This window comes from Esox lucius, chromosome 4, assembly GCF_011004845.1.
Source record: "Esox lucius isolate fEsoLuc1 chromosome 4, fEsoLuc1.pri, whole genome shotgun sequence".
NCBI classification, from domain to species: Eukaryota; Metazoa; Chordata; class Actinopteri; order Esociformes; family Esocidae; genus Esox; species Esox lucius.
In genome coordinates this window covers 13,316,266-13,344,182 of record NC_047572.1, presented here as the reverse complement: position 1 = coordinate 13,344,182, position 27,917 = coordinate 13,316,266, and the positions used below count along the sequence as shown (strand labels likewise).

The 27,917-nt window shown below is 43.0% G+C and overlaps 1 protein-coding gene across 5 annotated transcripts in view; it reads right to left on the bottom strand.

The window, feature by feature from the left end:
- Positions 1 to 27,917, bottom strand: part of gria3b (glutamate receptor, ionotropic, AMPA 3b) — a 117,860-nt gene that overhangs the window by 62,169 nt on the left and 27,774 nt on the right. For all 5 annotated transcript variants that reach the window (XR_004575655.1, XM_010896450.3, XM_010896459.3 and 2 more), the window contains exon 3: positions 13,634 to 13,873. Coding sequence is in view for 4 of the 5 variants with exons in the window: in XM_010896450.3 (XP_010894752.1) it covers positions 13,634 to 13,873 (240 nt within the window). In the remaining variant the exon portion in view is untranslated. The remainder of the gene's footprint in view (positions 1 to 13,633; positions 13,874 to 27,917) is intronic.

Genomic DNA, 27,917 nt, shown 5'->3' with positions numbered 1-27,917 from the left:
CTCCAGTGTTTCACTGGGGGTTTACTACGGGGGTTGCTGAGGTGAGGAGGTTTGTTACGATTTCTTCCCTGTACGTTTCCTGTAAGATATATTTGTAAAGCAGTCAACTTGGAAAATAACAACAGATGCAATTGGTAAAATAAAACAAGTGTTAGAGATTACAAAGACAAAGAGAGAGAATGAATGAGAGTCTGTGAGGGAGCGTGTGAGGGAGCGTGTGGGGGAGCGATGTGGGGGAGCGTGTGGGGGAGCGTGTGGGGAGCGTGGTCGGGGGAGCGTCGTGAGGGAGCGTGTGAGGGAGCGTGTGAGGGAGTGTGTGAGGGACAAACACACAGAGAGAGTGAGAGAGAGAAAGGTGTTTCTCTGACTTTCTCTAATGGCGTCATATTGTTTGAGTAGCCTCATGTTTACCGCTGTTGTGTCCTTGCATGTCACTTGATTTCTGCTTCCTGACGAATGCTATAATTTAACCCTCATCAAGAAGACAGTTTAAAGCTAGTGGTATTCAAAGGTGGATTGTTTGGTTGTGGTGCATTGTCCATTTTGAAGGGGCGCACACACATAAATAATAATCGACATAATTTCTCAGTCTGCACCGAGTAGGCTGAAGCAGCCTGTTGGATTTCTAAGACCATCAGGCACCAAGTTAGGCCTCCAACATAAGCCATCATCACTGAAGGATTACTTTACACATCTGAAATGTCAAATTGTAGGTTTGGGTCTATGTGAAAATAAGAGACTAAGTTAACACTTTTGTGAGAAGTAATTATGTTTTATTTGTTATAGGTGATGAGAGTAGGCTTTTAGACATGTGAAGGTCTGTTCCCTTTCATGAATCTTTCAGAACTCACGATTTGACAAAAATCATCACTGCCTCATATTTCTGAACTGAATAAATAAAACCCAGTGTTAAACAATATGTTCTGTCTGTTTTAAATGGGGATGTTGTAAGCAGAAGCAGTGGGCAATCCACAATTATTTGGGGTGGTATAAATAAGTTGCGTTTTAACCACTCATGTAGCTACATTTGGGTCGTCCTTCAGTTGTGTTAACATTGTGTAACCTGAGTAAAAGAAAAAGAACCCAAATTTAACTGACAACTATTACACCAGACAGGAACACATGATTGAAATGTGCCAGTCTCACCTCTGGGCAGCCTCTCGGTAGACATTGTTAAACGGAGAGAGTTTGTTTTGCTCTGCCCGGTCTGCTGCATGCGTTTGAAATGCTGCCTAAATAGACCTGAAAGGTTGTAGTACAACATGTCATCCAATCATCGCCACAGGTTCCAGTAACTGAAGGAGCAGTAGCAACTGAACCTTCCAGAAACCATCAAGCTCAACGTATTTTAAAGGATCACACACACTGGCCAAGAACACATACAGCTCTGCTGTCTTAAAATGTTTTGGGGGCAACATGGATATGGTATGAACTGGGAGCCTTATTTGTTATGCCCAGTTGTTCCATATTTTTTGCTTGTATTTGAAATGCATAAAACATTTAGTAAACAAAACAAAATGGGTGGAAACGTACACCCCAAATCTCCTAGCAGGGTGGAAAATGCAGGAATTATTTGCGTCATGGTGGTTGGAGAATGAAAACAATAATAATCTGACAGCGCACTGTTGACTTCATGGAAATGGTAGCAAATATTGACTCTAGTTAAGGCCATAATTCAGAGTGACACATTTTTAAGATTACATCACTATGGTTCAGTGTAAAATGTTCCTCAACCTGAAAGTGTGCCAAAAGTGTGCCTTTAAAAAGCCATTACTAACTTCATTACTTATTATTACTGACCTCATTACTAACCACACAAACGTATTACTTATCTTTTATGAGTGGCTAGTGCAGAGATTTGAACATGCAGCGCCCCTCTGGCAATCCATCATCACCATCCAAGAGGCCCCAGCAAGCTGTGAGGCCATTACAATGGTCGTGTCTAATCAACAATTGGAAAATGCAACAAATAAAATACAAATCCACGGGTGCATTATCTGTTGCCTGGTGTCTGCAGTTACACACCAAGGAACCATATTCCATATGAGAATGACCTAGTGTGTGTATGTGTGGGTGTAATCAAACATGGAAGCGGGCATGTGTGTTAAAGTGCCAGCTGGGTGTAATTCATGTGATTATTATGGCTGAGATGCAAAGCTCACAGACCAAGCACCAAGCTGCTAGCACTCTGATACCAATATGGCTGCAACAGCGATGCTGCTGGCAGTGCTTTCTATGAAGGGGTTTGGCAATACATCTTGTTAGAGGAATAAAATGATACTAGTATGAAGCGAATTATGCAGCATGATGAGGTGAAATTCCACCACTGTTAAAAGTTGTACTGACAGGGCTAGTAGATAGTCTGTTAATTTTCGCTCACCCTCTCCTTGACTTATTTTCTCTCATGCCTCTCTCTTACCCCTTTCTCTCTTTCCATCTCTGGTGAGCTAATCTCTTTGTCTGACACATAGCCTTCAAAAACGGGTACAGATCTACTGAGGAAGACACTCTTTTTCATTCAAGTTGGAAAAGCCCCAAAAAAAGGATTCAGCGCTGGAATTCTAAAAATGCTTAATTATTCAGTCTCTCTTGTTCACTAACCCAGTTTTTTGATGTTAGGCCAAACCAGGGGGAAATTATCATCAAATATAGGGAAACATTCGCTCCAGCTTCTAAATCAAAGCTACCTGGAACCAGAAAAAATATTTGTAGGGGCGCAGCAGGATGTATTTGTTGTTAGAATGTCCCTGGAACAAAGGGAGTCTGTCTTTGGACAGCCAATTAGAGATATTATTGAGGAAAAAGAAAATGGTTCACTTCATCTACCGTAGCAGCCTCTGTTCCAGAGGCCACTTGTCTCTCTTTTTCCCTCTTGAACTCTGTCATCTTTTCCTCGTCTCCCATGCTTTTTTTATTTTCCTCTCTGCTTCGTCTTCCCTCTTTTCTCTCACCCTCTCACCTCTTTCCTGTCTTTCCATCTCTCCCTCATCTCTTTCTCCACCTCTCCCCCCTCTCAGCCTCTTTCCTTTCCTCTTCCTTTCTTCCTCCCCTCTCTACTCTGTTGGCAGAAGAGAGACGAGCCAGGCTGTGTTTGGTCATCTAATCAGTCCATTCTCGTGGATCTGGCAGCGCCCTCTCTCCACTCCGACAACTGTGCCAGGCTGTTTTCGTCCTGCGTGTTAAAGGTAGAGGCTGATCAACAGGCTCTTAGTGGAGAATAATTGGGGTTTAGCAAGAGGGCCTTTCCATTAAGACTAGCCTGTTGGAGACGTCTTCAAACGTGGTGGGTGGAGACCATTTCCCAACATCAGCAAAATGACACCCTGTTATTAACTAATTCCCAACAGTGGGACTTTTGAATACTACCCAAAAGACTCTGGTCAAACATAATTCACTAAGGAGGCCAAAAATGGGGTGGTGTCCATTGACTCCAGATACAGGTGCTGTAACAGAAGTGGATGAATCTTGTCACCGCGACAGAAATTTGTCACCATGAATGAATTACACTCAGGTTGCCACTGTACCCGAAGTGTTCCCAACAACATCTGCTTCAAATCTAAACACTAAACAGATAAATGTTACCGCGTCAGCCGGCAGGGTGGGGGCAGGACGGAGGGGCGGGACGGGGGAGACGGGGGGTGGAGACAGGGCGTTTGAAGGGTTTCGAACTAGGAAAGCAATCTTCTGACTAATGAAAGCATGTGAGAATCTTATTACCGGTGATTAGCCGCACAAAACAGGTGCACACGTGTCTATTGCGTGAAATCATGTGTCCACACTGTATGGTCACCTTGTAGCCCACCGCATCAACCACACAACTGCGACCATGTACATCGCGACACGCTAGTAGAGTTACATCGGAATCGGTTGGGAGCGTTCCAAGGGCAGATCTATCTGCGATAAAGAGGTTCTGTGTCCATAGCACCACCAACATGGTTGTAACCGCAGCATGATCTGTTTTGCTCCGCTTTGCTGTCGTTACGGTGAAAACCCTGAGCGAAACCTTAGTGGATAATGAGCTGAGCTGGTCTTGAAGGTCGAACGGCATCTTCTTTACTCCGCTGCCGTCACCCTTTACACCCACCTTCCCTTCTCTCCACTCCACCCCTCCCTGTCCTTTCCTGCTTTTATCATAGGTACACTTTAACTGTGAGAGACGGAATCTAAAAAAAGAATCCAGAAAATCACATTGTATGATTTTTAAATAATTAATTGGCATTTTATTGCATGACATAAGTATTTGATCACCTACCAACCAGTAAGAATTCCGGCTCTCACAGACCTGTACATTTTTCTTTAAGAAGCCCTCCTGTTCTCCACTAATTACCTGTATTAACTGCACCTGTTTGAACTCATTACCTGTATAAAAGACACCTGTCCACACACTCAATCAAACAGACTCCAACCTCTCCACAATGGCCAAGACCAGAGAGCTGTGTAAGGACATCAGGGATAAAGTTGTAGATCTGCACAAGGCTGGGATGGGCTGGGCTAAAGGACAATAGGCAAGCAGCTTGGTGAGAAGGCAACAACTGTTGACGCAATTATTAGAAAATGGAAGAAGTTCAAGATGACGGTCAATCTCCCTTGGTCTGGGTTCCATGCAAGATCTCACCTCGTGGGGCATCAATGATCATGAGGGATCAGCCTAGAACTACACGGCAGGACCTGGTCAATGACCTGAAGAGAGCTGGGACCACAGTCTCAAAGAAAACCATTAGTAACACACTACACCGTCATGGATTAAAATCCTGCAGCGCACGCAAGGTCCCCCTGCTCAAGCCTGTGCATGTCCAGGCCTGTCTGGATGATCCAGAGGAGGAATGGGAGAAGGTCATGTGGTCTAAACTCCACTTGCAGTGTTTGGAGGAAGAAAAAGGATGAGGACAACCCCAAGAACACCATCCCAACCGTGAAGCATGGAGGTGGAAACATCATTCTTTGGGGATGCTTTTCTGCAAAGGGCACAGTACGACTGCACCATATTGAGGGGAGGATGGATGGGGCCATGTATCGCGAGATCTTGGCCAACAACCTCCTTCCCTCAGTAAGAGCACTGAAGATGGGTCGTGGCTGGGTCTTCCAGCATGACAGCGACTCGAAACACACAGCCAGGGCAACTAAGGGGTGGCTCCGTATGAAGCATCTCAAGGTCCTGGAGTGGCCTAGCCAGTCTCCAGACCTGAACCCAATAGAAAATCTTTGGAGGGAGCTGAAAGTCAGTTTTGCCCAGCAACAGCCCCGAAACCTGAAGTATCTGGAGAAGGTCTGTATGGAGGAGTGGGCCAAAATCCCTGCTGCAGTGTGTGCAAACCTGGTCAAGAACTACAGGAAACGTATGATCTCTGTAACTGCACTGTAAGGTTTCTGTGCCAAATATTAAGTTCTGCTTTTCTGATGTGTCAATTACTTATGTCATGCTATAAAATGCAAATTAATTACTTAAAAATCATACAATGGGATTTTCAGGATTTTTTTTTCAACTCACAGTTGAAGAGTAGCTATGATAAAAATTACAGACTTCTACATGCTTTGTAAGCGGGAAAACCTGCAAAAATTGGCAGTGTATCAAATACCCTGTTACTGCAATGCAACATCCAGAGCTGTCACCGGTTGCAGAACACGACACACAACAGCAAAGTTCCAGGGAAAACACTTGTCAATTCTTTGATATGAGGTGGGACATCATTATTACTTCCTGACAGACCACAGCCCCACGCTCAGAGTTGGAACTATATTGTACCATCATTGGATTAGTTAAGATTCTAACAAAACGTCTGACATCTAAAACAATAACAGCGTATATGACATTGTTTTTTGTGTACAGATGAATCTGCCAACACACCTGAATACCTTTGTTCAATGGCTATACAAAGAGAGAGAGAGAGAGGAAGAGAAAACCATCATGGCTACATTGTATCTAATTTAATGGGCATCCAGTCAGCACGGTCGACAGTACTTTGTCTAGGTTCTTCAGCAGCAAGCGTTACACTGAGTAATAGACACTGCCCATAACAGTCATTCAGACGTCTACCGATTATCATAGAAAAACACATAATACATACCACTTTATTGTTCCAGGTAGGTGTTCTATTGACATGATTCTACTGCAGCAGAGTGGAATTTATAGATTGAAGAGTGTAGAGGAATGAGTTCTAAGAATGACACCAAGTCCTAGAATTTCTCTAAATGGCACCTTAAGTGCTTGCGCTGCTAAGCCGTTACACGAGGTCAACTAGAAAAAAGATTACGTCTACCGTTCTGTCCGTGAGCAAGGCATTAAACCCTAATTGCTCCCTGTGTACTTAAAAGGTGTAAACACCATTCTATTTGCAGCCACTACACACAATATTCGGATTAGCTTAAAGTTGACTAAGTCGTTATTCAAAACGGTCACTCCTGTAGAATGCTATTGTCTCTACTACTCAGGCTATCTCTAACATGTTTAACAATACGAGCACAGAGCAAAATAGCATGGGATTGAGGTTACAGAAAAGCCGACTTCAAGTGCCACACAAAGCCAAAATGTGGTCTAGGAAGACAATGAGATTATTGTTTCAGGTATCATATCAAACCAGGGCCAATTCAAGGAATAAGCGACATAAGAGGTCGCTTAGGGCCCTTGACCGGTAATGAGCCCCCGACCACTAGGGGAGAGGGAATCACAATCAAACCTTAGGGCCCCCAAAAGGCTACAACAGGCACTGAATCAAACCAAACCTCAATGACTGTATTTGAAAGTTCCAGACAAAATAGACTGTATGATTTCCCTCCAGCTGGATCACATTCTAAACATTGTCTTGAGGATGAAATGTAAGAGAGAGATGACAGGGTAGGAGACAATGCCCTGTGTTTAATTTGGTGCTACATCATAGGAGATGACAATAATGGAGGGTCAATCCTACTCTGTAATGGTCTGGATCCCTTCCTGCGCCATTATTCTCAGATAGCCTGGATCCCTCCGTGTGTCTCAAACCACTATCACTCAGCCAAATAGATACCAGCTCCTGGGCTTCACAAAAAATGTCACTTTTATTGCTCTCTCCCCTCAAATTGCCATTCACAAAATGTCAATTGAAACCGAAAGTACTTTCACATTGTCCGACGAGCTAGGTAATCCATCTGCACCCTTCTACTTTTCTCTTTATTTTTGTGGGAAAGGTGATGTTTTCGGTTTAAATCTGAAATGGGTTTTCTGGGGACAAGGACAGCCACACAAATGTAGAAAAATTTAAAGACAGAGAGAGGTGGCAGAGGAGGAGTGGAGGGAAAGGGCAAAGAGAGATAAAGAGAGAGTAAGAGAGAAAAAGCAAGAGGCAGAGAGAATGAAAGAACAAAAGAGGCAAGGCAGAGGATACCAGAAAGAATACAGTAAGAGAAAGAAAGATTAGGTCTGCTGGGAACCAAGTTTATGCTAAAGAGTGCTTTTGACTAAAACATTCTAACAGTCTAATGAAGATTTTTCCTATATGCTATTGGGCAAAAAAGGTTTATTAAATAACAAAAAATCATATAACACAATATAGTATTTATTACTTTGTTTCTGTTAGCAATCTGTTGCCACATTCCTGTTTCAAAAGTCACCTCTGGCACTCTGAAAACAGGATTACATATCCAGTCAATATGTTTATTTTAATATCACAATTCTAACAACATAGCATACAATATACATGTTAAGCAATGTATTTAGGAAAGGTCAGGGTTGGAGGGAGGCATGATTAAAAACATGGAGGATATTTACATCTTCTAAATGACTCAATTAGCTTTTCTAGTGTTAAAGAGGTAGAGCGAGTTAGAGAGCAGAAACTGAGAAAGAGAGAACAGGTAGTGAGAAACTAAAACGTAGACTAACATGTATATGGAGGTGTATATGGATACAGACAGACAGAGAGAGAGAGAGGGAGAGAGAGAGAGGGAGAGAGAGAGAGAGAGAAGGGGGAAGTTAAAGAGGTACAGACTGAGTCTCATAAATCACGTGGAGGTGAGAGTGCTGAATCAGGGTTAATTTTGCCTGGGAGAGACAATAAGGTTTGTAATCATCCATTTCTCACTCTCTATCCGCTTCCTTCACAGGCCCTGCAATTATCTGCCCATAACTGACAGCCTGGCAACACACACACACACCTACACACACACACCTACACACACACTTAAACACCCACACCCACCCACACACACACCCACCCACACACACACACACACACACACACTACTACTGTGACAGAGAGGGCAATAATCCATCCCACTTTGCCCCAAACACCCCTGGCTCTGCTTCCTGTTTAGAAGAGGGAGTACTGAAGGAGAGGCGGATACGGGATAATTATTATAACCCCCGGAAACTATATAGGAAAATAGAATTAAAGGAAGAGGAAAAAGAGAGAGATGGAGAGGCTGAAGGGTCAAGCAGAAGGGGAGGGGGCCCACAGAATAGGGATATAGCCAGGGGTCAGAATGGATAGTGATTGAACAGGACAATGGTGACCGTCACTGGAAAAGACGTCAGAGGCCGTTTATTTTCTCTTCTTTTTCTTCTGCAGCAACTCCGTTTACTTGGAGGCTGTGTCTGCGTCTCAAATGGCCCCCCAGAGAGTGCACTGAACAGGGAATATGGGGCCCTTTGGGGCAAAGTGTTATTTCCACAAACGCAGCCGCTCCTTCGTTCACTGCTTCCGTGTTGTCAAATATGCTGCTTTCCCTTAAAATTTGGCTTAGCTTCCTAGTGGGTTTTGGGTGGTCATTGTGCTTGAAATTCAAGATGTATCTGGTTACCCAGCCCTACAGTAAGTCCTAATGCCACTGCAGTCCTTTAAGTGTTTTTACAACAAGACTACCTCACACACTGATCCTGACTTTGGTTTTATTGTACATTTTCTTTCTACCTGGCCAATGAGGTATAACCTAACCATCCAACATGTCTAGAGAGAGCATTGCATTCTGGGTTTTGTGCTTGACAGGAGTAAAATCAGACTTTTTTCACATGTTGCTTGAAAACTTATTTTACTGTGAAATGCAGAAAAGCTAGACAAAGCAGTATTATGTATCATAGGGAATTTGTGGTTTTGGGTGGATGACCCTTTCAGGCTAAACATTTGCCACACCGGCAGATGGAAGTACGCACACCAGCGTAGCCTTCTGCTCAAATGTCCCTTCACTCTGCATTACCTGAAAGTGAGAAATGGCTGCGTCCATAATGTCTGGGAAACTTTCAGTGTCCATCCACCTGCTAATGTTCTCCTTCATCACACACACAGGCGCACACACATACACTTCATCTTTCATCATATCCTCTATCTATCTCATCCATTCTCAGGAGCCTCTCTCTGACAGAAGCGTTTAGGGTAAATGTTCTTTCAATTCTCTCCAATAGATCAGAGACACCAGCAGGACAGAGTGGATGAGTGGCTCTCAGGTTGAAAGCCCAGCATTAAAGCCTAAAAGCTATTCTGAGCTGGGCCAATAAGACAGGCTAATGCCTAATTATTGACTGAACAAAAAAACACTGGGCTGGTTGCAGGAAGTGAACATGAAGGATACTTTCCTAGTTAGTTTTGTTCTATACCTTTGAATAATGAGTGTGTGTGTGTGTGTGTGTGTGTGTTGGGTGTATTTGTTTGGTGTTTGTGTGTGTGAACACGAGTGCGCATGCGCAAAGAGCGTGCATGTACGTGCCGTGGCGTACATGCGCGTGTTTAAATAATTGCATTCAAGGCTTTTACTTTCTCCAGGGGACAAAGTGTCATTTTCAGAATAATTGCACATTTGCCAAATAAATTATATATTTGCTTTTATTCAAGGATTGAGAGGTAAAAAGAAAAAGAAAACACTTGAGTTGTTAATAAATTGAGGTAGGGTTTTTTATGAGGTGGGGAGGCTGAGATCAATGACATGTCATAGTTTAATCATTAGCTGTCTCGGCAGAACGGAAGGTACAAAGTCAACATCCAAAACGGCACCCTATTTCCCTACAACTCATTTTGAACAGGGCCCTTCAGGCGCACAAGGGAAAAGGGCGACATTTGAGTCTCACGCAAACTGAAAAGTCTGTTTGGGGCGCAGTACCGTCACATCAGTGTAAAAAAGAACACCCAGTTGTACTGATCTCTTTAATCTCTGCGTGCACGCTGGGCCACCGTTAATGTAGGAAGATCATTTAATGCATGCAAACCTAATGTACATGCGAAGCAGGGGCTACGTGGCGATTTCAGCGCCAAAACAGGTGCATGCTGCTGGGACTCTCAAGGACACGTATTATTACCATATGTCTGCTACCACGACAATGGCTGTGGCCCTCTCACAGAGCCTCTCCTCCTGCCTAAGGCCTAAGTGGTCCCATTACCATGGGAGCTGCTTCATCTGATAAGGCTGCCTGTAAGGAGTGTATCGAGAGCTGGTGCTTGACACACACACACCCACACATACAACCCAACACACACACCTTAACACATCTGTCTAACTGATGAGACAGCAAGCCGTGTCTGACTGAGTGGTGGATGCAGAGCATCAATATAGTCCTTCAATCCTCTCTGGGGGACAATGTCCTCACACTAATAAGGAATCGCCTAACACCTCCAGCTGTTTGTGTATGTGTGTGTGTGTGTGTGTGTGTGTGTGTTTTTGAAAAGACTCAGTGTGCTATGCGGATGGGGAGTCGTCTTGCACAGGTCCGAGACAGTAAATCAAACAGAGCTACACTCTCCCTGGGGACGGCACTTTTTAGTCTGGTCTCTTTCACACTCCTCTCCTCTCACTCATCTCTCCCTTCCGCCAATCTTTCTCTTTCCTTCTACCCCTCTCTGCATAAGTTTACTCACCAGATGGATGAGAGAGGGAAAGAAAGAAAAGGAGATGGGCGAGGGAAAAGGAGAGGGCGACAGGGAGTGATGTGAGTGTTGAAACACGTGTGGTGTGGGTTAGGGTGTGAACAGAACACTGCTCAGGGAGAGGAGGTCCAAGGTGAGCCCAAATGTACAAAGGGTCTACTTAGTGAAAAGGGTGGACCTAGGGAGTAGGGCGTAAATAGGGATTTATTATGTACTTATGAGTAGGGTCCACACAGGGGATATGGTCCACATAGGGGACATGGGCTACAAAGGGGACGGCAACATAGGGGACATGGGCTACATAGGGGACAGGGGCTACATAGCAGATTCTACATAGGGAGAAGGTTCTACGTAGGGAACAGTGTCTACATAGGGTGTTGGTTCTAGGTAGTTTGGTCTACATAGGGGATAGAGGTTACATAGGGGGTAGGGGTTACATAGGGGATAGGGGTTACATAGGGGACTGGGGATACATCGGGGACAGGGGCTACATAGCAGATTCTACATAGGAGAAGGTTCTACGTAGGGAACAGTGTCTACATAGGGAGTTGGTTCTAGGTAGTTTGGTCTACATAGGGGATAGAGGTTACATAGGGGATAGAGGTTACATAGGGGACTGGGGATACATAGGGGATAGGGGTTAAATAGGGGATAGGGGTTAAATAGGGGATATGGGCGGCATAGGGGATAGGGGTTACATAGGGGATAGGGGATACATAGGGGACAGGGTCTACATAGGGGACATGGGCTACATAGGGGACATGGGCTACATAGCAGATTCTACATAGGGAGACGTTTCTACGTAGGGAACAGTGTCTACATAGGGAGTTGGTTGTAGGTAGTTTGGTCAACATAGAGGATAGGGGCTGCATAGGGGATAGGGTTACATAGGGCATAGGGGATACATAGGGGATAGGGTTAAAATAGGTTCTTAAATGTAGCCTTTCCTTTTTGTTCAGATTGTTTTCACCTGTTTGTTGTTTAGCACTCGGTAGCACCCTATTTAGTTTGCCCAGTTATGTCAGCCCTTTGTTGAGTCATTGAGTGGTTTTGTGTCTGTGGTTTTGCCTGCCATCTGTCTGTGGTTTTATCTGCCATCAGTCTGTGGTTTTGTTTGCCTGCCTTGTTCCTGCTGTTTTGTTTTTTGTTTTTTTACCTGCCTTTACTTATTAAACCCTTTTGTTGTCCTTCAACTCCACGCCTGGTGTCCTCTGAACCAAAACGTGACACAGGCTTTCTGTCTGCTAGAGCACTGTGGATGGCGAACAGGTATGAACTGCAAGTGCCAGCTTCCAGAACCCGATGTTCAGTACCGGTGGTAAACTGACTGGTGATATGCTCTAATCAATAGTGTCAGTTTTAAGCCTTTCCTTAAACTAAATTCAGTAAATAAGCATAGCCAATGAATAGCAATGAATTTGAATGTCAAGTAAGTCTAAACATCCAAATCCGAAGTAATTTTTGATCTATTTGGCCTACACCTAATTAGCCACACGTTATCTCAGGGTAGCACAAAGACAAAGCATTACTGCAGCCTGCAGTAGAGGGAGGAGAGGTGAAAGGACACTATGCTGCAGAGGCCTACATACCGGAGCCTCTTGGAGAGAGCAAGCAGATAGGTGCAATAAAGCAGGAGAGAGCAGTGGTGCTCCACGTACTGCAGCAGAGAGACCATGAGGTTGAGGGAAAGAACTAGTGAGCAAGAGGGAAAGAGAGAAAGAGGTTCCTTCAAGCATGACTGTCTGGCGGTCACAACCTGTCTATAACGAGCAAATAAACAATTTATTAAATGGCGTGTGTGTGTGTATGCAGGTATGTGTACGTGGGCGCATGTGACAAAGTCCACCCAAGTTGAAGTGTAAAATGTGTGGAGAAAAACACACGTCGATACTCTTTGAAGGAGAACTGGTTCTTCGTTCTATTTAGAGCAAACATGCAGGAAGGACGGACAGACAGTCTGTCCAGTATAAAACATACTGCATCACTGTAACTGAAACAGCATATATACCGGTACAGTATGTATCACAGTACTAACACACACAAACACATTTAACATTTCATTAATACAAATAACCTTCCTCTTAAGGCACAGACTGGAATTTCAGAGCAAATAAACGCCTGACTTTAGTCACAACAGCTGTAGCAGCACACCTCATTAAGATGAGAAGCAAGCCAAAACCAACACCACGATTAAACAGAAGACTAACCAACACATTTACTCATGTTATGATGTACCAAAAGCTTATTTCAAACGATAAACTGCAAAAAGTACATTTCTTACTGTTACAGGTAAAGAAAAAAACACATGCTTTCAGTCACTAAGTCATAAAGAAACAGACCCAAAGTGTACATAATGAAGAACCCCATCCAAACTGTACAAAATGAGGAACCGCACCCAAAGTGTACAAAATGAAGAACCACACCCAAAGCTTATACAATACCGCGTACAATAAGATCTTCAGACTGGGAAGTGTTCCAGTGGACATTGGGGCAGGGGCAATAAAAGGGCTTGGAATCTCTAGCCTGGCACTATGAGTGGTGAACTCATCAGGTGGAGCTGCAGTCAAGATCTTGTAGGGGAAGATTGGAATTCCCCGGGCTGACATGAAGGCCTGTGATGGCACTGCCACTACCTCTGTCAATGTCAGCTACCACCACCACCTACCTTAAACGCACTGACAAACGTGTGCCGTCTTAAGGGCGTTTCAGGCACCGTGACACAACCTGCCGTCCTTCCTGGGGACGTCCTGACCACGCCTTTTGGCTGGCAGCGTGGAACACAAACACGTCAGGGGGATTTCGACGTCACCTACCTCTGTCGGTGTCATACAGGTAGACAAACTTCTGCCACTTGTAGTGGGACAGCAGGCTGAGGACAGCCCCGCGGAGGGCAGGCCTCATCTGGATGACGAACTGCACTTCGTTGTCCGTGGGGTAGCTGGGCGTGACGAAGGAGGTGTGCAGCGCCCCGCAGAACGACGTTAGGGTGTTCATGGACTTCTTGTCATAGAAGCCGAAGATGGCGTAGACCCCTCTGGAGAACTGAGAGCAGACTGGCAGGGAGGAAGGGAGGGAGGGAAGGGGGGACGTTATTATGTAAGAGAAAGACAACAGCATCCGAAACACACCCACGTCAAGTGTGTGTGTGTGTATGGGGGAGGTGTCTGTGTGTGAGCGTGTGTTCAGAAGGGCAAACTAACTTGGTAGCTACAATTTATAACAGCCAATTTGCAGAATGACATCTTGCAGTAACGCCGGCATTACTCTTCGTAAGGGAACCCATTTACATCAGATGACATGTATTCAGCTGGGGAAAACACTCGCCTTTATTTCTAGATCTGTGGTTCTCGCGTGAAACATCAGGGACTGGCAGTAAGAGGAACAGGTTATGTTCCAAATGCCACCCTATTCTCTATTCACTGCACTAGGACTCATTGGGTAGCGGTTAAAAGTGCACTAAGGGGAATGTAGCATTCAGGAATAGCGACACATTTGTGATGAATATTCTAGTAGCTCAAACAAGCTCAGATTATGTTTTTCTAACGATTTTCAAAACTTTTTTGAACCCAGGTCAGGTCAGGAACACAGCTGCTTGAGTGGCAGATCAACTCGAGATTAGCTTGTGTTTTGATTGGCAAGTCGAGCCGTCTGATTGGCTAATCAAGTGTTTTCCAGAATCTCGTGCCTACGGAATGATGCAGGTGGCAGAGCAGAAGAAACATCCAATCATGCAATCAGCTATTTTGATGTCCCATTGACCATTGACGGGCATAAGAAGGCATTTGTTTATTTAAAACTGTCCCATGATATATTTCCGTGGTTGAAGGTAAGGGACATTGAAACAGAGCAATTAATCAAGCTAAAGTATATTAACCTCTTAGGCGTAATACATGCATTCAAGACGAACATCCGTTGTTTTCAACATTACCAAATCTGTCAGAGACAACAGACATGAGGACATGCCCTGATAATGAGTTGATCTGGGCCAGACCACTCTGTTCTGCTCTTAGCTCCTGACCCATGGATTTTCAATGGCAAATGTAATGTGGTCCGGGCGGGGTCTCTGAACAGACCAGTACCATTTCAGTCTGCCTTACCTGCCCAGCCTAGACCAGAAAGAAGGGACCAGTGAGGCGTCTCGCTCTGGGGCACCGCTCTGCAGGGCAATAAGTAGACCAGATATAATTTGTACGTATAAAACAATGATGGGGTCACGTCTTTCTGTACTGTCCCTGCTGCAGTTAAACTGCAGTAGAGACATGGCCCTCTGGTTGCAGTGGAAAGTGTCCCTTCAGGGTCTACTCCCCTGGCATAAACATCAAATGAAATCTAGGTTATTCTATCACAATGTGTGACAACGCGTCTGTCATGGACACTTTCTTGAACTTCTCACCGCTCAATCCAAATTGTTCGGTAGTTTGTGTAGCCAACTATGCTATCATACAATTTAGAATAAATTAGACATAATTCTTATCCATTCATTTAGTACTGTCTTTTAGAACATTTGCTAATCGCTAGCTTGTGCTAATGAATCACTAATGTGAACGGTCAGCTATTAACATGCGCTGGTGAAAGGTAGTGGCTTTAAAACAGCTTCTAATTTATTTATCAGAAACATCATGTTTATGAAAATGATGTCATTGAGCAGAGAGAAATGCACTGACCATTTAAAAGGTTTATTGGTTTAAAGGAGCCAATGGTCAGATGTCAGAATGACTTCTATCAGCTGAAATTTGAGTTAATTCTTTATTTGTTGCTATTTTGCCTTTGTATACAACCGAAGCTACTACAGCTTACCAAGAAAGTGTATTTATATATATTTTTTATAATAGCTTTTAAATTTATGTCTTGTTTTATCCCTACATTTTTTTTTAACACTTGGTTTTGTCACAGAAATAATGGTTAAATACCTTAAATCGATTCGTCATTTGCCACTGACAACAAATCACAATCAAAATATGTTTTAAATATGTTAGCAAATGCAATGATATTCTGCAAAGTAACTCATAATACACCAAGGTATCATTCAAATTCATGTTTGAATGGTACTATTAACAACAAACAACACAAACATTAATGTGTCACAATTGATTTATGGTGGTGCGTGGGGGTTTATTGTCTTTGTTCTTATAGATACATCAATCAGAATGTGAGTTAGATGGAATACAGTATGAATTGAATACATGATTTTCAACAAGCTTAAGACACATTTTCATAATGCACTGCAGTTAAAAATGAACCAGTGACGATACAGTGTCTCTGTAACCAAACAGCATATATAAAAAAAATGATACATCTAACATTGACATCTGTGCACACATCTCAAATAGATATAACTCCCTAAGACATCTATCTGAGGATACACTTCAAGGTCTATCTCTAAGAACTAAATCTCTTTTCACAACACATAGAATGAAACAGTTAACCTGGAACACATGGCCAGCCAGCCAGGCAGACAGACTACACAGCAGTATTGCACAGCACTATTGAGAGAGTGAGAGTGAGAGAGAGAGAGAGAGAGGGAGGGAGGTAGGGGGAGAGAGAGAGGGAGGGAGGGAGGGAGGGAGGGAGGGAGGGGGAGAGAGAGAGAGAGAGAGAGAGGGAGGGAGGGAGTGAGACAGCACTGTGGTGTAGACAGTGGGAGAATGAATGGGGAGACTGTGAATAGGAGCACCAGCCCGTACTGCCGGCCCTGCAAGGTCTATTTTCTCTAAGACGTTTTGTTCATTTGGACCAAGGCCTGACAGAGAGCACAGAGCCTGTCCTGAGGGACCAGCTAGGCCTGCCCACTGCCTGCCCTTCCTCCCTCCCTTACCTTCTCTCTCTTTCTGCTCAGCTGTCTTCCACTTATCAGCTTGGGCTGAGAACAAACCCTGTCCTTTCCTACAGATATGCCCGTCTCTTGCTTGCCGCTATCGGTCTCTCCCTCTATTTCTCTCTCACTGAAAGTCTTTCTATATTTTTCTCTTGCCATCATGGACAGAGTATCTCTCCTTATCCGTCAGTCTCTTGCTATCCATGCTATCTTGTCCCCAGTCTTCATGCTCGCCCTCTCTCTTCCTATCCATGCTATCTTGTCCCCAGTCTTCATGCTCGCCCTCTCTCTTCGTATCCATGCTATCTTGTCCCCAGTCTTCATGCTCTGCCTATTTCTTCCCCACTTTCATTCTTGCCCTCATTTTTATGTCACTTCCCAGCACACTGGGAATGTTCCCAAAACATAAGAAAACACTATCATTCAGTTCTATGTTTCTACTTACTAGAAAAACATCAACCCCAGCAATGTTGTAATTTCCAATTGTATCTCAGCTGCTTTATGACGGCAACTGGACTCAGGAGAGTTGAAGACTGCGTAACAAGCCTTCCTTGTAGCTATTCTACTTAATTTTATAATGCCCTTCAAATTTGTCACATGGGTCAGTGCTTGTGAAGGCATGCCAAGACACACCTGACATCCTCATAAAATATTCCCATGACCGATTCACCAGAGGGATTCGCTAAAGTGCAATAAGACCAGGGAAACCCCTGCTGACGATGCCTCCCCCTCCCCACTGCGATACTGGTTAATTCCCCACCACTCGTCAGCTAGTAGTGTAGTTAAAGCTCAAATCTAGTATGGGGTGGGTGGCCATCTTGGCACTACAAAAGAGCCCTCTTCCTTTCGCCCCCACCCTCTCTATCCCACACTTTCCCTCTCTCCCCCTTCTAACTTGTTCTCTCTTTTCTATCCCCCATTGCTCTCCTTCCCTGTTTCTTCACCTTCATTTCTATCCATTCTCTCCGAACTTGTCTCTGTTTTTTTCTCTCTTTCTCTCCTCCTCCATTGTAACAATAATACCAACAATAATAATAGCTCTGAGCTTTCCCTCACTGGAGCTGTTTGGACCACAGGCTGGGTGTCCGTGGCGACTTCATCCCATTCATCCAGAAGAGATGAGGAGAGGTGCATGGATGGTCAGGAATAAATGCTTAGTAGAGCAGCACTGTGATCACTGAATTTCCTCTCATCCCTCCCCGTAATTTGACAAAATTGAAATAAATGTGGTAGGTGGAAACAAACCAGGAATGTGTGTGTTAGTGCGGGTGTGTGGTCCGTTGGTATTTCAGATCCATCACCAGAATAAACTAGATGTCCTGTCAACTCATACTGTATCTAGGTTGATGGTTTGTAAAGAACCCCCTCTGTACTCTTCAACTCTACGGGTTCCTGTGTTCTCTCATGGTCTGTCAACTATTGCCTTTGTCCCGAAAGGCAATCTATCCCCAAGTGCACTAATGACCAGAGCACGATGGCTCCTGAATGAGAGTAGTGTGTTATATAGGGAACTGGGTGTCATTTAGGACATGACCCTGGGGTATTCTATGGCCGTGGGAAGAGAAGGAGGAGGAGAGGAGTGAGAAGAGGAAGGAGGAGAGGAGTGAGGCCTCCGTTGTAAATGTCACTGTTGATTAGACCTCTGTACTTGTTCAGTCCTATATCTTTGTACTTGTTCAGTCCTATATCTCTGTACTTGTTCAGTCCTATATCGCTGTACTTGTTAAATCCTATATCGCTGTACTTGTTCAGTCCTATATCTCTGTACTTGTTCAGTCCTATATCTCTGTACTTGTTCAGTCCTATATCTCTGTACTTGTTCAGTCCTATATCGCTGTACTTGTTCAATCCTATATTGTTGTACTTGTTCAGTCCTATATCTCTGTACTTGTTCAGTCCTATATCTCTGTACTTGTTCAGTCCTATATCTCTGTACTTGTTCAGTCCTATATCTCTGTACTTGTTCAGTCCTATATCTCTTTACTTGTTCAGTTCTATATCCCTTTACTTGTTCAGTCCTATATCTCTGTACTTGTTCAGTCCTATATCTCTTTACTTGTTCAGTCCTATCCTCACTCCTCTCACTATATTACTCTCATTGTTTACCCCATCTTTCTCACAGTCTCTCTTTCATTCCATCCCCCTTGTGCTGGCAAGAGGCTCTGTCTTTCCTGCTTCCAAGTCCCTTTGTCCTTCTCTTCTTCTTTCCCTCCATCTCTATCTCTCTGTTCAGAGTTAGCAAAAGGCACTCACACACACACACACACACAAGAAAACACCCAATGTCATTGGGAGAAGATAGCTTATAAGTGATTGGGGGGGGGGATTGAATCAGCTCATGTCATTTATAGATGTGAAGCACTTCAAACCATTTACTCAAATGCCAAACCTGAAATCCCCAACGCCTCACCTCCCGTTGCCCAAGATAATGCCCGTGACACTTTATGAGATGAGCGTATGCTGCCAGTCTGAATGCATTAAGATCACGCTAAGTTGTTTATGCCTTCCTGCCATGTAATTTACCATGATGAATGTAATCGGGATATTGTTGATAAAAATGAAAAAGGACGCACCTATTCATCTTCTCGTCTACAGTACAGATAACAACCAACATGCTGGGTTGGGTATGTTACCTTTTAAAGGATTAAATTCATATTAAGAGAAATTACAAGACAAATAGGAATATAGCGAAATGAATAACACCTATTGTGGGATCAGTCAACTTTTAGAGTCTACATGGGCATATGGATTTTCATTTTACTTTATTGGATATGTACAGTGAAAAGTATTGAAACTGCTTGACTTTCTCCACATTTTGTTGTATTTTGGACTTGGATAATTCAATTAATAGAAAAATATTGCATAAAAAAGTGCCTTTTAGCTAGACGCAATACCCCAAAATGACAAAGCAAAAGAAATACATTTTAGACAGTTTATGTAACAAAATTTTGCTCAGATGAATTGTGTCCTTTTTTTGTCCTTGAGATTTCTCTGGAACTGTGTCAAATTCAATCGATTGGACATGACTTATGGTAATCTCAAAATAAATGGTATATAAAGACCAATATATATTTATCTTTTCAAGCGTACATTTTGAGTTATCTGTGGTTTTGACCCACAACAACCAACACTATAAAGCTTGCAGACATCCCTGGGGTCCGCATGCGCGTGCTCAAACATGAACATGGGCACTGAAATACGTTTTACTGACAAGCACAGAACCAAGAAATAAACTGGGATCAACACCTGCATTCTTAGTTTAGTCGATGTCATTAGCAGCTAATGTTAACCAATTATCTGACTTTACTGAGCAGAATATCACGGCCTACCTGTACGCACTTGGGTGTGGGCATCAAAGGGAAATCATGATTACTACCCAGACCGCACGTCACTTGTAGGCAAGTAGCCTACTCCCTTAAACAAATCCTATCTGATATCGGAAAAAGACAAAATACCAGGTATAGTCTATTATTGTTTCGAGAAATAGGCGTCGGTAGTAGATAACTAAACCACATTTTCTATCGGTAGGCTAATTTTAACGTACTCTGTTTTTACCGGCAAAAACTCAAGATTATTAAACAAGTGCTTCAGTCAGTAATCTCACTAGTCTGATTACACGCAGCCACTTCACGCGAGGCGCACAGGTGTGAATAACAATGTGACAATAAAAATATATATATATAAAACACGTAACATGTCATAAGTATTTAGCGCACACAATCTTTTTTTAAATTTAAAAGTAATCCAAGAAGTAATCATATTTTTTAAACAAAAGTATCTGTAATGCCATTACAATATTTTCGCTTGTAATGTAAAGGACTACAGTTACAGTTTTCTTGTAATCAGTTACACCCCAACCCTGCCTGCCAACAGATGGTTGTGGGTTTCTGCCTATATTGTTGTGTAAATTATGTGACCCTGGTGTGTGTTAGGGTTGCACGATTTGGACAAAAAATTTAATCGCCTACATAATGTGCTACTGAATAAAAATCGAGTTAAAGTTACGTTTTATAGGTGCAGCGTGTATCAAAACACTGAACTCGGCTATTCGTTTAACTATTCATTTAATGCGATTGGCGTTTGCTGCATTTGCTATACTTGTGCTGTTCCCATATCTAGTTAGGCAAAGTTTCTCAACCCTTGAGGTATATTTTCTCCCATATTAAGTATATGTTTGTAGGCACCGGTACTGAAGTTTTTACAACCACGCTGTATGTGGGACCATATCTTGGTGCCACTCGCTAGCTTGAAGCAGACGTCTTCCCTAGCAGTTGCAGTGTTAACTAGTATTTCAACAAAATTGCCCCAGGAATTTAAGTAATCTCCTATACAGCACCGCATAGGCCTATATATATATATATATATATATATTACCGACTTACGATGCATGCCCATTGCTTCGCGTGAAACGCACCTCGTCCACCTTTTTTTTGGAAGTTGGTGATTTGGATATTGCCAATGTCAATATAAGCCTAGAATTTCGATTATAATTCGATTAATCGTGCAGCCCTAGTGTGTGTTTATGTTTGTGTGTGTGCTTGTGTGCCACTGGGGCAGGTGCAATATACTCGACAATGCATCTCTGATGCTGGAGGAAGTGGGTTGATAACCCTAACCCATCTCACGGAGTCTGGTTAATCTTGATCTTACCCAGTTAGAGCAGGGGAAATTGCTCTCTACTGCTCACTAAACAAGCAGTTCCCACAATTTCTCCCCAGATAGACACCTCTGGCTGGGATGAGGTATGTTTGAGCGTACTGTACAGCCCGAGAATGAGAAGAAAAAATCCTGTTATGTCCGTTCTTTATGCGGTTCTTTACATCACAAGGGAGAATTTCTTCATTTGGGAAAACACTCCTTCTCTGTATCTGTGTGTTCTCAAAAGTCACATAAAATGGGATTGCTCTATTATTTGATGGTAGTTTTCTGACAGAAAATAGGAAGACAGGCATGGAGACAGTGAGACTTGGAGAGACAAGGGCTTGGAGACAGCGATGCTTGGAGACAGCGATGCTTGGAGACAGCGATGCTTGGAGACAGCAAGGCTTGGAGACTGCAAGGCTTGGAGATAGAAGCTTGGAGACAGTGAGGCTTGGCTTGAATCCGACAGTAGCATTTGTCCACTGAAAGTCACCAATTTATTGTTATTGGGAGTTATTGGAAGCAATTGCAAGCTGTGACGTTTTGATTTTAATTACCTTGTTTTTATTTGGTGCAAGAAACCAACATGTCATTTTTTATAGACCATGTAATAACTTATTTGCAATGGTTCATCTCCCCCCTAAGTGAACTCCTCGACTGGCCAACCTCCCATCACTCACTCAACCGCCCATTGAAATGCCTTTCTCATCTGGCCCCTTCACGTAAAGAAAGTGCCCTTATGAAGTTGTTTTCCCTCCTCTTCATCCCTTCCCTCGCCTCAGTCTCCCTCCACCTGTGCCCCTACAACCCTTACAGGGCATGTGCAGGACATGTCCCTGCAAAGAAATGGTCACTTACCTCAGAGAGTAGTAAATGAACTGTGTGCGCGCGCAAGTGTGTGTACATGGCCAACGAACTGTCTGGTAGAGAATCGATAGCCCTCCACTCAATCTTTTCGGGCTGTTTCCCTCCCAGAGAGATCTCTTACCTGCCTGTCTGGAGAAGCCAATGTGCTGCATCGGGGAAATAAGGCTGGTTAAATTGAGCCCGGCGTGGTTCTAGTACGAGCTCGAAGGCTAAAGTCAGATTCACGTGTCATATTGGTGAAAGTGATAATAACAGACACGACCACGGCGGACTGTAATGCTATGGCTCATTTGTGAACCCTGTTAAAGGAAGACAAAACATCTATTCATCAAGAAAATATCACAAAATGGCAATCTGTGTGATGGTATCATAATTAGGAAAACAGAGGCCTTTGTCACCTAACAATGAATCAGGGGTTTGAATCTCAAACAGAACCTAAGGAAAGAGAGAAGAAAAGAAAACGAGAGCAATGGAGGAGACATTTTTGAAGACGCCAACAGACGAAATAGTCTGTTCTAAAATGTCGGGTGGTTCCGCTGTTTCATCTGAGACATGAGATGGCCTAGTCTGCCGCCTAATAAATCTGAAAAAGAATTCAATTTGCCTGGACTTAATTGATACATGAGGCTCTGAGCACACAGCCTAACGCGGCAGCAGAGATCTCTGTCTGTATGCATGGCTGCCTCAGCAGGATGACGTTTCCTCGACAGCCGAACCAAAACAGTACGCAAGCAATTAACCGCTATCTGCACCCTTTAAGAAGATAATACACACAGACACACACACATAGAACCAACACACACACGCACACAGCGCCCTGTACCTGCAGAACACAACGGAACGATAGCAGTACATCAACTGCAGGAAACAAAACGGGCTACTCTGAGGATGAGATAATTCTGTGAGTCTACCATTTGCTGCAATGCAGAGGGAAAGCTAAACCAACCCTTTCTCAGAACGGGACCGGTAAGAGTATTCCAACCCCAGTCTGAAGTTCAAACCACTGTCATTTTTTTTCCCATTCTACCTGATTGTTAATGGCACAAATAGTCTTGTTTCTGAAGACTAAATCAGTTCCTGATTAGAGGAAGAATAAAAGCAGTTTTGAAATTGAAGGCTCTGCTCTCTTAGTGAGCGTGTTGAACTCTAAATGCTGTATGCTTCACACAGTGGCGCTACCCTGAATATTCATCTGTCCTTGATTCCTTAAGCACGCTCTCCTCACCTTCCCAAACCACTCCAATCAAGAGAAGATGGATTAAGAAAGAAACATGGGGACAGAGAGACAGTGGGTTACAAAGGGGACACATAGGTGAAGATCAACCCACTTCCTCCAGTTTTTCCTCTCCCTGAGCTGTAGAAAGAGTAAAATATGAAACATATTCTCCCTGAGCTTTAAAAACAGTACTGTTGTACATGAAACGTATTCGCCCTAAGCTTTAGAAAGAGTAGAATATGAAACATGTATTCTACCCTGGGCTGTATAAAAAGTAGTACATGTATTCTTTCTGAGGTGTACAGTTTGAAACATGTAGGGTATAGTTTGAAACATGTAGGTTATAGTTTGTAGGGCTTATGATTCTGTAATTGGATTTTGAGGTAAAGCTGTTGACAAAGTCTCTCTGGATACTAATCCTCCCCAATCAGAGACACAGGGCAGAAACATCCTTTCTCTTCTGTCTATAACTCTCTCTCTCTCTCTCTCTCTATCCATTCATATCATACTATATCTTCCAACCCCTCTTTCCCTGTCACTCTTCTTTCATCTGTCTGTCTCTTTCTCCTTTCACTTTCTTTGTCTCTCTCCCTTTTTCTTGTCCTTATTCTCCTCTCTCTCTCTCTCGTCGTGCAGATGGATGAGAAAAGTGGAACAGGTAAAGTTACATAGGAGAGCGTGCACACGCATGTGCCTGCGCGTGCGTTGGTGGGATCACCATGATCCTGCCACTGCCTTAGTTAGCTACCGCACCGCGGTCTGACGGCACGCCAGCATGCTCCAGCAACATGGCCTAATCACCCTCCGCAGACTTCAGCAGAGCGACGGGAGGAGGAAGAGAGAGCACCGGAGAAGACAGGCACCAGGGAGACACAGGTTACCATGGCACATGACAAAACAAGAAACACTTCCACTGTTGCTATTCATAAGCGGCCCGGTCCGGGGGTAGCTGCTAGCTATAGACAGTACAACCCTCGCAGCTTGTGCTGTTTTAGAAGTGGTCTTAGGGGGTAGCTTCCAGCAGCACAAGACACTACTAACAGCTTGAAGTCTAGGGTTAGCTGCTACATAACAGCTAGCGCTGCTACCGGTAGCAGCGGTCTTAGAGATGGGTCGTTTTTTAGTATGATATCCAAATGAGAGAGACCAATGAGGACTGATTGCTACATGTTTAGTTTAGCTGTTTGCTAAAACTAGACTGATTTACCAATCTTAAAAAGCATGTGCTAATTGAATGACTGTCAGTTAAAAATGGGTGAGGCACAGCTCAATTCGTACCGAATTGTATAATTGTGTTTGTTACTATGCTAATTGTCAACCATACATATGGGCTGACTGAGTTAATAAATATTATTCTTATTCTTATTATTTTTTGTTATTTTAAATAAATCGGAAAAAGGCGAAAAATAATCCTTAGTCTTAGTCCCTAAAATGGGGTATAAGTTTAGCTATGGCTTCATCTTTACCACTGTAGTTTATGTGGCTATGATGGATATCTATGGGAAAAGTGTTAGAGGAGGAAGTAGCCAAATCCTTCTTAATGCTTTAAGAGGGTAGTTCTAAATGCCGCTAAGTGACTTCTCCTGTTTAGCATGAAGAAGTTGTGGCTGGCGTTAGAGTTGGCACAGTCTTTTGGAGAGAAGAGGAGGGGAGATATATTTTAGATGCACACTATTCTACCTTATCGACACAAGGTGGAAACTGAATATGACAGTTAGAAAACCTATCTGTATTTTCTATTTTCTCTTCTCATCCAAGGAGATTGAAAAAATAAACAGGGGAAGGTTTTGTGGATGATTTGTCTGGCACCCACGTGATATTTTCCATTACTGTCTGTCTAGCTGTTGAAGTGTTTTCACCCCCTCTGTATTGTGCTACACTTTATCCACTTCTTACTTCTATCTCAGCAAATCCTCCTTTTTGTATTTGTGGTTTGCAAAGGAACTCGGGTGATTCAACCCCCAACCTTCATTTATTTCCTTCCACCAGCATATTCAAGACAAAAGTCGGTTGGTGAACCAAAGATTGTGTCCCAAATGGCACACTTATTCATAGTGCAGTGCAATCATTTCCGCCAGGGACCGTATGTGTCCAGATCAAAAGTAGTGCACTATGAAGGGCAGGGTACTCTATTCCGGCCGACTCAGGACCTCGGTGTCCCACGCAGTCACCGTACAGGCCGCCGTGAAACTAATCCTTCTTGACTGATGGTTTTGGTCCTCTAGGGCCATTCCACATCTCGGAGTACCGAGCATCATGCCCTAATGCACATGCACACACACACACACACGCACACACACAACACCATGGTTATTATGGTTTGAGATTTTATATTTCTTTTTTGTGCCTCTTCACACTTGGGTTCTTTTTGTACATTTAGTTTCAGTTCAAGTATGTTTGGGGGACATGGATGTTTGTTGTCCTGTAGATTGTGTTCTTTGCTCCTTGGATGTCACGCAGGCTCAGTAACCCGGTGACATGTCAGCTGAGAGGGTCAAGTCAAACGTTTGGTTAGGTATACATTATAAACCAATTTTAATGTTACTTGAATTGAAAACTACAACTGCCTAGACCCGTTCGAGCAATGTTTTTGTATTTTTTTGTATTTACTATTGTCGTACACGTAGAGCTTTCCCCCCGAACTCACATCATTTCCGCTTTCATTCAGTTCAGATGAATCAGGTTCAAAAGGAGCACCAATGTGGATCCTTACAGATATGCTGGGCTGGAGGACCATTTCTTTTGGTGCATTCCGCCTCTATCATTGCAGCCATTAGGACCATCCAATTCAACCTTTCACTACAAATGTTTGTAATCCCTCTGTATTTGGAAAGCTGTGGCTGTCATTATTTTCTTCAAAGAGAACAACAACCTGAAACTGTTATAGGTGGATTTCTATTCTTCCCTACTTATTTCAGGTTTTTGGATGTCTGGTAAACAAACAGAAGCATCCTCCTGCAACACGAAAGGTCTTTAATTAGATAATATCCAATATAGACAATAAGCAGTACTAAGCAACTGTAAATGAACCCTGGACTCAATCATGTCAATCATCTCATTGTATTAAACACACTCGTTGACATTGGGTTCAGAGAGAGGTGCGGACATTTTGAATAGTTGGTAGATCGGGGAAACTCAAGGCGTGAGAAGAAAATGACAAAGTCTCGATTGTACGGTTGATGCATATATTTATTAGCTTCAGATCTGGTATTATTACAGCAGTGTCTGTGACCATGGTTGGATCAACAGACTCTGAACAAAGAGAATCAGGTCACTTTTATAGAGTGGTCATAACAGGATGTCCAGAGCAACTGGTGTACATTGATAGGAGAGAGAAGAGGCCTCTAGTAACATTTTGGGCCCCCCAAGGTGTAGATTGCATGTGGAAAACACATTTCAATACGATTACTAGTCACACATTGGGCCTCAATGCACAGGGTGTCTTATGAATGGATACGTTCTTATGATATAAGATATTAGCAATCTTTAATAAATTGGTACAAATTCATAAAAAAAAAAAACATTCATGAAAATTGTTTTGTCATTGTGGGATTTTGTGCGTAGATTGATAAACAAAACGATCAATTAAAAAGTCTATAAGACAACATAATGTGGAGATAGTGAAGGGGTCTAAATACTTTCAGAAAGGGCTTACTCATTTGTAGCTCAGCATTCTAAAAGCCCTAAGATAATGTGATGCATTCATTCTGTTTACTGGTGGATTCAAAAGAACCAGATGGGCATGGTAAAAAAAAACAAAAAAAACAGCAAGTCTCTAGCAAACACACAGAGTTATTTATAACAGAACATAGTGTCACGCTATCTTAATCAACCTTTAGCATATTAAATCAAAAGGTAACATCGCTTCTGTAGCATATATACCATATGTTCAGGAGATTCAATTCTCCCAGAAACCTCAACAGACAGTTGCTCTGGACAGATTGTCTCTCTGACCCTGAACATCCTATTTTCTGGTTATTTGGTCTGCATATCAGATAGTGCTGCGGTTGTACTTACGAAGGGCTTGTATTTCTTGAGAAGCTTCCTCAACATTCTATAGGCCTATTTGTTGTTGTGATTGCCACTGCTTTTGTTGTTCTTGAAAGACATGGCCAGTTGTAAAGGTTGCAGAACCCTACGATACAATTGGAAGCTTCCAAATACAATTACAAAAAAGCCAAATTGTTTCTTTTGGTAGAAAGAAAATAACTTAAACTGAACAGAATTCACAATGTTTTTTGTTTTATTTTGTTGTGAAGTAAAAGATAATAGCTTTGGTACTGCAATATTTTAATATGTATGTATTATAACCTTGCGCACACACACACACACACACACACACATACACACAAATACTTATAAAACACACAGCTTAGAGAGTCTCATTTGCATTGCCATCAAGAAAATACATTTTCCCTACAATTTCAACAACATCCTTAATGTGCTAAAAATAAGCCTCTATTGTTATTTCTGCCCTCTGGTATCTCAAACCAAATTACATTCCACCATTAGTGCTTGACATGGACTCAAATAGGTCTATGAACTATTTTTGGGTAAC